The sequence below is a fragment of the Fundulus heteroclitus genome, unplaced genomic scaffold, assembly GCF_011125445.2.
Source record: "Fundulus heteroclitus isolate FHET01 unplaced genomic scaffold, MU-UCD_Fhet_4.1 scaffold_269, whole genome shotgun sequence".
NCBI classification, from domain to species: domain Eukaryota; kingdom Metazoa; phylum Chordata; class Actinopteri; order Cyprinodontiformes; family Fundulidae; genus Fundulus; species Fundulus heteroclitus.
In genome coordinates, this window is record NW_023396678.1 from 21,859 (window position 1) to 37,910 (window position 16,052).

The 16,052-nt window shown below is 42.1% G+C and overlaps 1 protein-coding gene across 1 annotated transcript; it reads left to right on the forward strand.

Annotated features, from left to right (window-relative positions):
• Window positions 1-1,690: 1,690 nt before the first annotated feature.
• LOC105925687 lies at window positions 1,691-15,818 on the forward strand. Its single transcript, XM_036129974.1, has 4 exons — window positions 1,691-1,779; window positions 2,308-2,336; window positions 9,916-11,466; window positions 13,786-15,818. Exons 2-4 carry the CDS (start codon window positions 2,329-2,331, stop codon window positions 15,380-15,382), a joined length of 3,156 nt encoding a protein of 1,051 aa, XP_035985867.1. The 5' UTR covers window positions 1,691-1,779; window positions 2,308-2,328; the 3' UTR covers window positions 15,383-15,818.
• Window positions 15,819-16,052: the final 234 nt, after the last annotated feature.

Genomic DNA, 16,052 nt, shown 5'->3' on the forward strand with positions numbered 1-16,052 from the left:
AATGGATCGCTGAGATAAATGTTTATTAGTCGAATGTGTTAACCTCATGGGTTCTGACAAACAAATCTTGTGAATGATAAAACAAAACACAAAATACTGAACAACAACAGTAAAAATACAGAAGCTCATTAAAGTAAAGCAATAGAAGATGCCTTAACATCAGCTGAGAGAAAGAGAAAAGCTACACACGTTTATCTTTTCATGGGTCCGTCTTCATTTATGTAGACTCGTGAGAAGGAAGGGGGGGGGGGGCTGCAGCTGGAGTGGAGGTAGAAAGGGGCGTGGCTTGAGACACATCTTGTTTTGGTCTATAGACAGAACTCAGGCTCCACCTAGTGGTGAAATATAACTTATTGTTCCTTTAATTATCTTTAATCTGTTCACTCTAAATTGCCTTTAGGTGTGAATGTGACCATGGTTGTCTGTCCTGTGTGCCGGTTATGAACTGGTCCTAGATAGCTAAGAGTTAAAATCCATGAAAAAGCAAATATGTCAGAAATTTACTAAACGATCCAAAAGAACATGAGGTCAGCACAAGTCTAACGCAACAACATAAAAACATAATAATAATTGGAAATACGTACACCAAGGCTAGCTTACATTCAAATCTTTTACAAACAGCAAATAAACTTGGAGAATATTCAGCAGTTATTTTATCTTAGGTGGACGTTGTTGTGATGCCTTTAAAAGTTTAAAATTCATACACTTATTTCATCCCATTGTCATTTTTTTCTCTATTATACCATTTGAGCCTGACTCTGTCTCTGTAACTATAGCTAGCAGTAGTACTGTTGTCTTTGTTCACTGATCAGGGTACCAGGGAGGTTATTCTGGGTTCATCAGCCAACACAACCTGGCATCCCTGCTTTCTACTGCTGACAAACTAAGGCTGGACCATACAGAAAAAAACATATCGATAAAATAGAAAACATATTGATCAATATTGCTAATTATCAACAAATTCAAAACATATATTTAAATGCAGCCCTGGACATTTTATACTGTTGCTTATCAACTTATTTTTAAATAAAGATACAAACACTGAACTCAAACTCAACCATTTATTCAACCTACTTTTTACCAAAACTACAAGTTTTTATAAAATGAAAAAGAATGCGTGCTCTCTGACCTCTTTAAAGGGGGCGGAGCTTGGTTCCTGGGTCTGCGTTGTGATTGGTTGGGAGGATTAATGATGTAATATTTACCTACATGGCTAAAATGCAAAAGGAAGGAAACTGTTATTCTATTGACCTTTTTTCTATCGATCTATATACGTTGTTATTTAATTTTGGTCCAGTCCTATGCCAACCATCAGTGTCTGGACTCCAGACTTCAGAGCTTCTCCAGATGTTCCTTCTTCTTCCTGGAGTTAACTCTGAATGTGGCTCATCAATGTCATGCAGAGCTTTGCTGCATGGCGCTCTACCCTTCTAGCTGGTGCTGCGAACCACTTCCTGTCTCTTTCAGCACACCCTTAATCAAAACTCTTTCTCACCACCGCAGATGCTTTGCAGCCATGACAGAAAACCTGTTTATTTAAACACGTACGCTTAAAAACCATAGAATTATGATCTTTCCCCTATTGTAGCTCACCGTTTCCTGCTGCCTGTTGCTCAGTTCAGAATGATGTTTAAAATTTAACCTTGAAATGTTGAAAGTTTGAAATGATCTTATTAGGTTTCGTGTTTTTTCAGAACTTCAGCAGGATATACTGAGGGTCGGTGGCACCGCCGCCTTCCTGCTCAGCTCTACAGAACATCCAGCAACCAAGGAGAAAAGGTAGAATTGGTTTTATTGTCTTCTGCATAACATGGAAACCGATGAAAAATATTTTAAACTATATTAAAGATGTGTTCTAAAACATCTCCAGCTCATCAGCTATGATAACCTTATGAAAACCAAACTGAAGGTGTGAACTTTTTTCAGTTATGTGTGAATTAATTGGTATAAATTGACAGAAAATAAATAAATTGACAGATGTTTGTAAATATTTACAGTTTCTGGGTTTTACAAAATACTGGACCTTTGGAGCAGTTTTGGCAGCTGTTAATTGAACCAGACCATAATACTAAGAAAATAAGCACAGAAGATTAAAATCATGCGGAGCGTATGATGCTGCCTCATTTTTCCACCTTTTCTAAACCGAAATTCGATTTTGTGCCTCGTTTATAATACTATGGTTTCACTTTCTTTGAAGAGATGTTCCTAAACTTTAGTGAAATTTCTATAATTTCTATTTCAGATGTAATTTTTTGGAAGCACTAATCATGTCTTCTGTTAAAAATTATATTTGTCTGACCCTCACAGGTTTCTGATTCGGGGAGCACGATGGCACAGTGAGTACATCTGGACAAAAAACTAATAAATAAACCAAATGATCCTCCTGGTAGTTTTGTGATTCTGTGAGTCATAAAGGCAATTATTAAGAAAGTTAATGTTAACTGCACTAACTTTGAGGACTTCTCCCACCCCTGGTCCCTGGATTATCAAATACATCATTGATTAGTGATCAGTTGTCTAAATCTAAGTCTAAGTGATTAGATGAAATCTCCTGGGTTTCCTTAGATAGAAACTTTTCAACCAGTTTGAATAATAAACTCATCTTGACTGCATTGTTTAAAAACTTGGATAACATTTGAACGTATGAACTAGACTTTGAATTGACTGTATTTCTGTATATAAACTGGATTTTTAAGTTGTCCTTTTTCTAAAGAGCATAGTGATATAATCTGTAGGGAATCTGCTTTATATAAAAATAAACTAGTTTCAACACATTCATTTCTCATAAAAGTTTTTTTTTTTTACATACATAGAAACAATCTGCTTGCTTAACATTTTAACGTAAACCTGTAATCCTTCATCCTGTATCATCCCTTCTCTTCCCCTTCCACCAGTGTCCAAAGTTTCAGGTCTTAATTAGAAAATGTAGATGTTAATTTTGTCCAAGTGTAAAGGGAATTATTAACCCTTTCTGATGACAGTTCCAGCAATGCAATGTCCATATAAAATCAGAGCCAGATTTTACGAGTTTTATCCATAAGAGATGGCCCAGTTACATCAGGAAGACAGCGGATAACTTTGGTTCTGGTGTTGTGCCGATATTGTGCTGAACAGCGTCTGTCAAATATGCTCTGTGACAAAACTTCATATGTAAATAACTACGGTTAAGGTTCTCAGAGGCCTAACTGACACAATGCCAGTCCAGTTAGCAGCGTTCTGCAGCCAGATCTTCATCCCAAGCTTTCATTTCTGAGGAGGTCCTGATATTTTAGTCTTATTGGATACATCGTGGGACCAGATATTAACTGGGTGATCAGTCAACTCTAATAGGTCACGTAACATTTTCATACCGGTCCCTGTTATAAAATGGGTTCCCTTCTACTAATAAGGTGGCTATTATTGGACAGTAGAGAGGATAAATACTCCATCCATCCATCCATCCATCCATCCATCCATCTAACCGTCCGTCCATCCGTCCATCCATTATCTATGCATGTTTATCCCTCCTGGGGTGGTGAGGGGTGCTGGTGCATATCTCCTTCTATCAATGGGTGAGAGGCGGGGTTCACCTTGGACTGCTTTCCTCTGGAAAAGGTGGAGAGCATTAAGACAGAGATCTCTCGGTCTCTCGGTAAACGGTAGATTTATCAGCAGTCGTGAACAAATTGTTGAACCAAACACTCTTTAGTGACAAAACCTAACAGTTTTCTGTGGAAAATGAGAAAACGCATCAATGACAAACAGAGCAGATTTAAGTTATTAAACACAACACGCTCATCTGTGTCTAGAAAGCTAAAGTGTCCTTTTTCTTTTCTTTCGTTTCTAAATAGCAAAATGGTATTTCAGTTTGACCCACTCCGTTCATAGTGGTCCGACCTTCCTGTTTCTCCTCACCCCATGTCCAATCAGTGAACAACAAGGTCAGAACTCCACTTAAATCCACTCGGTCCTGAAAAGAACCGTTGCTGAAATGCTCGCAAGTGGGTGGATCTGAGTAGTGCCTGGCCAAACTGAGCCAGTGGAAAAGCGGCTTAATTAGTAGCCTACTTGGGAAGGAAGCAGGATTATTGAACCTAAAATATATTCAAAATGTATTCCGGGTAATACATTCATTTTAATAACTGAAATTCTGTCTGGGACAGAATCTGGTGTTTCCATTTATTAATGTCCTCTTCAGTCAATTCCACTATTGGCATATAATCATGTATTGCAACCACTGTTACAGTAAAAGAGTAATAAGTAAAAAAAAAATACTGCAGAATCAACCTAAATCGTTCTCATTTCTCCACCAGGATGTAATACATTAGATTTGTAGTGCACTTTATATTTATACAAATCCCAAAGTGCTACATAGTAAAAAAGAGGTTAGGATGTTACTACTAGATGTTACTAGAGTGTAGCCCGTGTTTACTTCCTGGTTCCTGAGCCAATCACATGAGAGTTCCCAGGGTTCCCAGCACAGAGCAGCATTTGGTATTTTATGTTGGCTAAAGAGCAGCAGCCTGCAGACATAGAAGCCAAAGAGAGAAGTGGACCAGAACCAGAACAGAACATCATCATAGACCCGTCCTGTGGAGGTAGAAACTCCGTGGAGTTTCACAGCAGCAACGGACCATTTAGAAACGGCATATTATTATTTTATTTATTTATTTTTTATTTATTTTTTCCAGTGTCCTGTCTGGCAATGTGGCAATAAGAATTTATGTCTTAATGCAAAATAGAGCTCGACAGATTTTACTTTCACAAGTGGAGCAGTACGGCTTTTGCCATAGTGCTCCGCTTGATTTATGCGTGTTATTACTGTTTCACCGTGCAGTGTCTACGGTGAAGCACCCTCGGTGGACCCAGTTCGTTTTACCCAGTCAGGCGACCCCCACTTACTTTACTACCTTGAATGTAGGACGCATAAAACAGACAAGTATGCTTTTAGTTATATTTTATCTAGGTAAAGACAGAGAAATAGTTACAGTCACACCAGCGCTGATGGGCCCCTGATCGGCAGGAAGGCCTTCGAGTGCTCATCACTCAAACATTATAAAGGGATCTCGGGACACACCCATACAGGGGTGGTACACATCCAAACTGTGACATCAGCAGAGAAACTGTGTCACTTCCGGGGTGGTATCTGATAGACATGTGCCAATCTTTTGGGTCAGTGCCATGCAGTTCTGGGATAAACAGCTCATTCCACTTGACCTTGTTGATATCCTAACAATGTAAATAGTTTTATTGTGATTCATGCGGGGAGTATTTCAAATTATGTGGACACTACAATGGGAAAGTAGGAGAGTAAAGGAAGAACAACAAGATCTGCAGAGAGATGCAGATGATGCACCTAGCAGAGACTTGAGATGTTCTTGGGAGAGGGAGCAGTTCGGACCTGAACCTGACAAATAATAAAAAAAAAACCACAATCTCATTCACACCTTCCCACCCTAGTGCCCCACGGCCCACGCCCCCCAGGGAGGGTACCAACATGACCCGCACGGGCCACCCAACCAGAACCCCCCTCCGCCCCTAAATGCCTAACAGACCCACTCCCTCCCCCTCCATACCCTAGCCACCCCTCCCCCCACCCCTTTTACGGAGAGCAGAGGCGTCAGCCCCAGTCCCGGCAAGCCACCTGGGCCCCACAGCAACCCTTCGCCAAGACCCCGGACCCGGTGGCCCGCTCCTCCTCCAGGCCCCAGACTCCGTGCCGCAATCGGATACCGGGGGTGTGAGAGAAAGACCCAGATCCTCCCTACGCCCGCTCAGATGTTCTGTTGTTGCATGTTGTGCTCGGGTGTGTTTAAAACTGGGAGCACCAAAGAGGGTGTCTGGCACAGTCCACCCCCCCTCCGGAAGGTAGCTGGTGCCAGCGCACCCCCTCCAAGCAATTGCCCAGAACCCTTAATGTGTAAATGTGAGAGGGGGTGAAGGGAGCCATCCGAGGTGAGGCTCACACAATAAGCCCCCCCCCCCCCCCGATGTCTTAACCCCCCCTCCACACCATGGCCTACATGTATGTGCGTTGTGAAAATGTTTTGAGTAAAAGTGTCTAAGATTCATGATAAAATTGGGGTGAGGGACATCATCAGAAAGTGGCAACCTCCAGTGACGCCCCCATCCCCAAGGTCCTACATGTGTGGCGGTGTGATGGAGCAGGCAGAGGGAGGAGTCCGGGGATGAGGAGAAAAGGACTGGGGAGCCTACTGCAGTCCCAGGGAGCCAGCTCCCCTGCTGACTCTAATAGGCACCCCCGCTCCCCGAAAGCCCACTCGGAGAGGGGGGCCCGCCAGCCGCACCACCATAGTCCGGGGGCCAGGGATAGGTGGTAGGGCCCGTGAGCCCCCCCCCCAACCCACCCACCAAACCTCCTGGCTTCCCCAGAGGTTAAAAAATGGGGGGACCCTGGCTAGCCAGCCCGCATGAACCATCCAGAACCCCCCCGAAGAAACCTGCACTGGGAGATGGCATGGACCAGGACCAAGATATAGGGGGCCGGACACGGAGCCCTTCAAACATCCACATCCACCCCCCCACCCCACCCCCCCACCCCTAGATGTAATCCCTCCCCAACATTAACATTTAAACAACTCACCATACATACAACAATAGACATCCAGGCTGGGTTAGTCCCCACTCCCCTCCCTCCCCTCCCTCCCCCCACTAGCAGAGTGCCAACACAAAAAGGGGGGAGAGCATCTGCCCTGAAATGTTAATGTCCATGCCCCCTTACCAGCTCAACAGGCCCCGAGGACCCCCAGCACACCACAGACCCCATGCAGGGGCAGACACCTGGGCATGCACCGGCCCAGATCCCAAGTGGCATACCCCACAGAACCCGCCCGAGAGTGGCACAACCCAGGGACCCTCGACTACCGGATCCACCCCGGACCCACCCAGCAGCAGCACAGCTACCAGGTCAGTAACCCACATCTGTCACCGCGGAACTCCCCAAGAGCGCAGCAAGTGGCCACTGTAGGCCTCCCCAAAGCCTCCCAAGCCCCTCCCAGATGGGGACAACAGACCCCGGGGTCAGACCCACCAGGCGCCCCACTCCGAGCGCCCCCCAAAACCCGAAGACCCAGGGACCCCCCTAGCCAGCCCCCGCGCCCCACAGGACGCATCCCACAGCCCTCCATTCCACTAAGTGAAGGTGCTAATCAAAGGAGCCCAAAGAGATCGATCTGATGCTGATGCAGATGCAAAAGATCTCTATACTGATTGATACTGAGATTCTCCTTACTTTTCCAATTCATGAGGATAGTTTTCTTTGCGATACATAATGCAGTGAAAACCATGTAAACTATTTTATTCCCCAGAGGGCTTTCCTCAAAATTACCGAGCAAGCAAACTGATGGGGAAGGTGTAATTAAATCTGAAAAACTCACAGAGAAAGAAATGGCAATTAGAAGGATTTTATTGATACAATATTTTAAGTCTTTGGCGCTCAGACCTCGGCAGGAACATTAATGCTGAATTATACTTCAATATGCATAAGTAGATGTATGAGAACAGGGATGTTCCCCCCCAGGTCTGAAACTGGTGGTGGAGTGGAGATAGAATAAGTTTGTTCAGTCCATATGATGATCTGTTTAAGATAGATGTCCAACTTGATAAACACAGGTTTGCATGAACTGTCCATGATGAGCAAGCTTGAAGCGACTGTGGAGAGGAAAAACTCCCCTTTGGGAAGAAACCTCTGGCAGAACCGGGCCCAACATGGTGGTCTTCTGCCGGACCGATAACAGGCGATAGGGAGTGATGAAGACTGAAGGGAGAAAACACTCTGATGGGTTGAGGATGGAGGAACGTCATGGAAGCTAGATGAACTCAGCTACGATGGTGGAGAAGGGGTTGGGGGTGGGTTGAATCGGACATCTGATTCGAAATCCAACATGCAATCCGTTTGCGCTTGCTGGTTAGCAGGCTGAGACGTGGATTTGAAGTTGCTTTTAAGATGAGCGCGGGATGCTGATTGGCTTCATGGAGGTGCGGTTCGTAGCTGATTGGCTCACATCAGAGGCGGATCGGACTCTGATTGAATGGAGGCAGGCGATGAGTTTCTTCAATTGAACTTGCGCCTCAGCTTCATTTTTACAGCTCAAGCACTTTGATAAGTCCTTACATATCTGTGTCCAGAACCTCTGGACTGGTGTGCATAACCATAACGCATGAATATAATTATCAGGATGATTGCCTATGCAGTGTGGGCAGATATTAGATTGTGCCAAACCCATCTTGAATAATCTTTGTCCTGTGTAGTGTACTCTGTGAAGGATTTTGTATTGTATTAGTTGTAAATTGGTGTTTCTAGTCAATTTGAAAGTTCTTAGACATGTCTGAGCCCAGAAGTCTTGTTCAAAGCTAACTGATAGTTCCTCCCACCATGCTGTCAGAGTAGAACTAATGTTAATATTTTTAAAGCATGTATGCCGTTTTATATTTGAGCTAATAAACGGCAAATCTGAAATTGTGATATTATTGCACATTCCCTGTTCTATATCTAACCAAGGCTCATCTAAAAGACTATTTTTTATCCATTTAGTGATATATTGTAGTCTATTTGCTAAGTAGTAATTATGGAAGTTAGGCAGATCTAGTCCCCCTCTATCTTTAGTTTTCTGTCGCATTTTTAAGCTGATACGGGGTGGTTTATCTTTCCAAAGAAATTTAGAGATGGAAGAGTCTAGAGATTTAAACTAGTTAGATGATGGTTTATTGGGGATCATTGAAAAATAAGTAATTAATTCTAGGTAAGACCATCATTTTAATTGAAGCTACCCTACCCATGAGTGAAATTGGAAGCGATTTCCATCTTTCAAGCTCCTCTTCTATCTTTTTTAAAAGTGGGGTGTGGTTAAATTTTAGTAAATCTGCCAGTTTAGACATCACAGTAATACCCAAATATTTAATATTTCCTGATTGCAATTGTAAATCTAGAGGGTTCTGAAAAGAGCAATTAATTGGCAGTACCGTAGATTTAGACCAGTTTATAGAGTAATCTGAAACTTTTGAGAAAGATTCTAGTAATCTGCCATAGTATAGATGCTGATGTGAAAAACAAAAAACAAAAAACAAAAAAAAACTGCATATTAGATTGGCAGGCTGTTTGCCAATTTGAAACACTAGGTGTCATTATTACTCTTTGCTCCTCTAAGTCCTATTCTAATGGCCAAGTAAGTCGCTTCTATCATTATAATTATTTAGCAGGGTGGTAAAGATACTCTGTAGTTATCAATGTTAATTAACATCAGTCCTGACTTAGAGTAATTAACTTTGTATCCTGATAGAGGACCAAATCACTCAAGTTTCTCTAACATGCGTAGGAGAGAGTTTAAAACATGTATTCAAATAAACTGCAGATCTGCTCCAAGGTTTGGCCATTTAAACCTCTGTTGGTCTGTTTCTTGGAGACAGAGGTGATGGTAGAATGTTCCCACCTGCTTAGAGATAAGAAATCCCTTTATTGTCCCACAATGGGGAAATTCTGGCATGACAGAGAGTTACACACTAAACCAGTAATGAAAAAGATGCTAATCCTGAGTTAAGTCCCCCGTTCCCTCCATCACAAATTTACTCCTGCACCGCTGTGTCAAACAGGGTCTCTCTCTCTCTCTCTCTCTCTCTCACAGAGTCTCACTTTTCTGAGACAAATTCTTTTTGGCTAAAGATTTGCTCCGTCCTACTCCTTCCTCTCTGACTGTCTGCTGATTCTACAAAACCTTCCTTCCCTTTCATATCCATCTCCTTCCTACGTTCTACAGAAGATTTAACGTGTCACCCTGAAGTTTCAAAACTTATTTGCCTGAACAAAAAGTCGTTTTAAATGGTTAAATTGGCTAGGCAAATTAAATACGCCACATATTTAAGAACTAAAACATTTCCAGGATATAAGAACTGCTCTAAACATCTTCTCTGCTTTCACAGGAACAGAACCGATTCATCAGGGTTTGGAAACATCATCTCCAAAAGTGATCTGGTTCATTCAGGACCTCCTGAGGTCTTCCAGCTGAGAACAAAGAAAGAGAAGATTGGTCATCTGACCACAGTAGCTGTTGGTGAAAGAAACAAAAGCAAAGCACATAAAACCATCCTGCTTGTTGGAGAAACAGGAGCCGGAAAATCCACTCTAGTCAACGCTCTGTTCAACTACGCCGTGGGAGTAAAGTTTGAAGATAAAATCTGGTTTCAGGTCGTGGAGGAGGACAAAAGTCAGACGTCAGAGGTGATCGTTTATCAGATCTTTGGTTTTCAGGACCAGACTCTGCCGTTCTCTCTGACCGTCATCGATACTCCTGGATATGGAGACCCACAATCGCCCGGTCATAATATCAGGATCAACCAACAATTAGTGGAGTTATTCCAGTCAGATGGTGGCATTCAGGAAGTTCATGCAGTAGGTCTGGTCATGAAGGAGGAGGAGAGTTCAGTTAATGACCGGCTGAAGTACATCTATGATGTTATTTTGTCTCAGTTTGGAAAAGATGTGGAGAACAACATCGTAGCTCTCATCACAAAATCAACTGGAAAACCACCTAAAAAAGTTCTTGAAGCTGTAGAAGCTTCAAACATTAAATGTGCCAAAAATGAGAAGAATCAAGTTACCTGCTTCCAGTTTGATAACTGCCAGGATGAGGAGCGAACTGAAGATTCAGAATTATCTATAGAGAATGCTTGGAGAATAACAGAGAGAGGAATGAGACAGTTCACAGCCTTTCTGGGTAGATCTTCCCCTCAGCAGCTGAAGGTCCTGACAGCAGAGGAGAAAGAACGGCTCAGACTGACGGCCTGCATCCAAAACCTGCTGGAGAGAATCAGGTTCACTGAGTTAAAGCTCAGAGATGTAGAAACAACTCAATGGGCTCTTTGTAACAACAGAGACCAGATGAAAAGTGATCAGAAGTTTACTGTCAGCATTCCTGAGACCTACAAAGGAACAGAACCTCTCGCAGATTCAAGGTGTGGTTTTGAGACGGCCGTCTGCTGCTCTGTCTGTCAGGAGAACTGCCACTACCCTGGATGCACAGAGGCTTCAGATGCTCAGCAGTGTGAGGTGATGAGGGGGGAGGACTGCTCTTCATGTACCAACAAGTGTCCCGCATCAGACCATGTGAAACAAAACTGGAGATTTGTGATCAGGACCAGGAAAGCTGAGAAAAACAAAGAAGGTTTATTACAGAAATATGGACAGAAACAGGGAGGAAAGAAGAAGCTGAAGCTCTCAGAAATCCTTGATACAGAGAAAATTAAACTAAAAGTAGAGAAGAGTCACTTAATAAATGAAGCATGTATGTTTTTTATGAAACTGTATAAGTATGTTAAGAATGAGGAATCGAGTGATGCCTCGGCGTCCACTTATGTCATGTTGGACCTCCTCATCAAGAAGATGAAGGGACAGGAGGATGAAGAACGGCTGCAGAAACTTGAGGAAATCTACGGCCGAATGGATGAGAGAACCAGAACAGCACAACAGTTCAGGTACAGTTACTCTCAAAACGTGTCTTTGGACTCTAAAATCAGTCATTCATGTCAAACTGGACAACATAATAGTTTACAGAACAGTGTTTCTGTCATTTAGTTTCATGTTCTGAATTGTTTCTGTTTCACTCTTTGGTCACTGCATTTGAATGGAAATGTGGATTTTAGATCTTAACACCTCACCCTTCAGTCTGAACCAAAATGGCAGCAAGATAAAAACAGAAAGTTTCTGGATTAAAGACGTGTTGCCATAGCAACACTAATACAGGTTCACCTGTTTTTCCTCCTCTCCTTGTAGGGATTTCTCATTGCATCCGATGTGTTCTCTGGCTTCAGGGTTTAATTTTTGAATAGAAATCTAGGATAAATATATTCTCCTCAATTAATGATGAAAAATATGCTTCTCTAACTCTGCGAAGGGTCTTGTTATACAACAATAGACTGTCCCTCCAGATTAGGTAGGATTCCTCTTGGTGTGTAGAGCGCCATTTTCTCTCCAATTTCCTAACATTGTGCTTCAAGGAACGCAGCTCTGAATTAAACCAGGGAGCCAGCTTCCTGTGAATAATCACCTTCTTTTTCAAGGGAGCTACATTGTCTAATGCAGAACACAATGAGGAAGTCACACTGTTAGCAAAGACATCTATTTGTGAATGGGAAGAAACAACATTGCTGCTATCTGCAGGGTATTTCTGTGATACTGACGATATTAAGAGGGGGACAGACTCTTTAAAGTTTGATGCAGCATTGTCCGATAAAGATCTACTATAATGGAACACTCTTTTGGGGGTGGAGAACTCAGTTAAATTAAACTCAAATGTTATTAAAAATGATCAGATAGGACAGGGTTGTGAGGAAATATTGTTAATTCTTCACAATCAATGCCATGTGTCAACACAAGGTCTAAAGTATGAAGCCAAGAGTGTGTCGGTTTATGCACATTTTGAGCAAAACCAATAGAATCTAGGATAGTTTTAAAGGCTACACTAAGGTTATCACATTCAGTGTCAACATGAATGTTAAAATCACCCACTATAATAACCTTGTCAGTGTTTAACGCCAAATCTGGCCTCCAGAGTCCGTTTATCTGTAATCCCCATGGTAACCGATATTGCAGTCCAGTCTCTGTAATGTCATACTCTCTAACAGCTGTTTAAATTATTGTTTAGAAGTTTGGGGAACTTGTTACAAGATGTTACGTGTTGTTACTTGTTACGTTTAATCACTCAGCAAAAATGATCCATCAGAAACTTTCTGTTCACTTTTTCTCAACTCATTCAATTTAAAATTGCAAGAATTGGTAAATTCTGAGCTGACCCAAATAATGTATATGGCATCAAAAAGTCCCTGTCAGATAATATCTAGAATTTATTTAAAGTCAGAGATCCTTACAATCTGAGAGGAACTTATGAAGTATTTCAGCCAAAAGTAAGGACAACATTAAAATCAATGCCTGGTGGTTAAAGGTGTTCTGCTACGGAAAAGCCTTGCAGATAAAATAAGGTTTAAAATATATGCAAAGAAAAACTACTTGGAGGAAAGTGGTTTGGGTATGCCGTGTACTGCTGACTAAACAACCACATGCATCTATAACCAGCACCATGTGTGCAGGTGTCTAGATTTCATCATCTACAAAATATACTAGTAGATAAAAAAAATTACAGTACAGGTTTATGATCATTTTATATGGGAGTTGTATAGAGTAGTTTATTTCAGATATACACTGTACCTTTGCTTGGCCTTCTGAATGCCTTTTTTAAGTTTGCCTGTAGCCCCCCTGTTAACATAGAAGGTGCACACTTCCCATTGAACACATATGAAAGAAATGATCAATCCCAAAAAAGGTTATAAAATAAAGTTTTCGGCTTCAGAATAGAAGCCCAGTTGTTTTATTTTTTAACCTTTTTTTGAGTTTCATAGAGAACCAAACAATCAAAACTACGACTTCAGGGACAACTGAAAGATAAATATATTTAATAAACTTTTGTTTTATCTTGTGCATGTCTTCTGTGTTTGCTGCTCTGGACAACAGCTCTTATCACCCAGATCACAAACTGCTGGCACTTTGGAGAACCACATTTATTTTAGGGTATTTCTCCAGCAGAGGCAAACTCTGTGTACATCTCCTTTAATCTCGTCCAAATTTTATTCATAGAGCGCAACATAATACCGTCATTCTTAAGTCAAACACATGTACTGAATAAAGTTTCTTTTTTGCAAACTTTGACTTGGAGGGATCATTATTTATTCCATTATCATTAGATCAAATGGATATTGTTTGACTTTTATATACATAAAGGTTTTTCCTTTTTTCCACAGGATGGGAATTAACTCCTCTCATTTGGAGACCTTGATCTCAGAGAGTGTTCAGATCCGTGGAGGACCTCCTGCTGTCTACCAGCTGATGCCAAAGAAAGAGATGATAGGAACTCTGACCAGAGTGACGGTTGGTGAAAAAGATGAAACGAAGCTAAATAAAACCATCTTACTGGTTGGTGAAACAGGGGCAGGAAAGTCCACTCTGATCAACGCTCTGTTCAGCTACGCTCTGGGAGTAAAGTTTGAGGATGAAGTCTGGTTTCAGATCATAGAAAAGGAGGAGGGATGTTGTCAGACACAAAGTCAGACATCAGATGTGATCGTGTATGAGATCTTTGGTTTTGAAGGTCAAACTCTGCCGTTCTCTCTGACCATCATCGACACTCCTGGATTTGGAAGCACCAGAGGCAAAGAAGAAGATGACTCCGTCAGCAGGAGATTGTTTGACTTGTTCCGATCGGAGGACGGAGTTCATGAGATCCACGCCGTAGGTCTGGTGATGAAGGCGAGTGAGAACCGACTGAGTGACCATTTGATGTACATCTACGATTCAGTGATGTCTCTGTTTGCAAAAGACCTGGAGAGAAACATCGTCGCTCTGGTCACACACTCTGATGGAGGAACACCTGAAAACGTTCTTCAGGCTCTGAAAGCAGCAGAAATTAAATGTTCCAAAGATGAGAATAATCAGCCAGTTCACTTTGTGTTTAATAACCAACAGAACCAGCAGAGAAACATGTCAGAGAAAGATCAGCTCAGTTTGAAGCACTTCTGGGACTTTACAAATAAAAACATGGGTCGTTTGAGAGACTTCCTGGAAAGGACCGAGACGCAGTCACTGAAAACCACCGTGGAGGTTCTGAATGAACGGATCCGACTAACCACCTGCATCCAGAACCTGCAGCAGAGAATTGAGCTGACTGAGCTGAAACAGAACGAACTCAGACAGACCGAAGAGGTTTATAAGAAACACGAAGAAGAGATGAAGAAGAACGAGAACTTCACAATAGAGGTTGACGAGGTCTACAAAGACAAAGAACCAATCAGGTGTGGAAAGTGGGGTCTGATGCTTTATAACGGCGCCGTCACCTGTTCTGTCTGCCAGGAGAACTGCCACCATCCTGGATGCACGATGGCCAGGAAACCCAGACACTGCAAGGTCATCAAGCAGGGCCGCTGCACCGTCTGCACCAACAAGTGCCTCGCATCAGATCACGTCAAAGAAAAGTGGAGATATGTGATAAAGATCAGAAAGGTTAAGAAGACCCTGGAGGATGTGAAGGCGAAATATGATGACAGCAAAGCTGAATGTGAGACCAAGTCAGGCCTTCTGGAAAATCTGGAAAAGGAAACCATCAAACTGATAATGGAGCGCTCGTTGCTGCTGGATGAGGCCTACAATCATGTTCTCAGACTGGAGCAGATCGCCCTGAATGTTGACTCAGGGTCCACCTTTGACCACCTGGGCTTCCTGATTGAGAAGATGAAGGAAAGAAGCGACCAAAGAAAGGTCCAAGTCCTGGAGGAGCTGAAGGTCAGGATGGAGGAGGTTAATGAGAGCCGAGCCCAAGGGCAGAAATCTGGGAAGATGGTTTAAGTTCTGACAAAAAAGGAAAAAGGCCTTTTATTTAGACCTCTTCATCTGTGTTTAAATCCTTTCATACACAATTAGCACTCAGAGAATATATTACAAATTAAAATTAATATTTATAACCATAAGCCACACATTACCAGGTGTAAGATGATATTGTTTAGAATCCTTTTAAGAAATGCATTTTATCACTTTTAATTATTAATCAATTTATTGAAAATGAAATGACAGAAGTGAAAGTTTTTTAAACATCTTCTTTCTTCTTGTTTTCATGTTTTAATGAGTCTTTATGCAAAACCTGTAATGAACTGAACAGGTGGATTCATTATTTAGGAGAAATCGGGTAACATCAACAGGTCTGTCAGAAAGAGAACGCTGGACAAAACTCACCAACTGGCTCGTAATAATCTGGCACTGATGTCTGGTCTGAAAGCTGGTTATATACTAGTGGGAGCAGGTGGAACAGATCTGAGGTGATGAGGAATGGGGGGAGCTAAGCAGGTGTGTGACATGAGTAATCAGACCAGGCATCAGTGCCGAGATCATGACAAAACCTGGAGATGTTTTCTGCCTAATTATGCAATACATTGCATATTATTGCATATTATTAAACATTATTATTTCTGTTATTTTTTTCTGGAAGCTTGTCATTTTAGATCAACTTTCAAAAACTATA

Coding starts and splice junctions, on each gene's coding strand:
- LOC105925687 (XM_036129974.1), top strand. Junction 11,467..13,785: donor AGAACAGCACAACAGTTCAG/GTACAGTTACTC, acceptor TTTTTTCCACAG/GATGGGAATTAACTCCTCTC.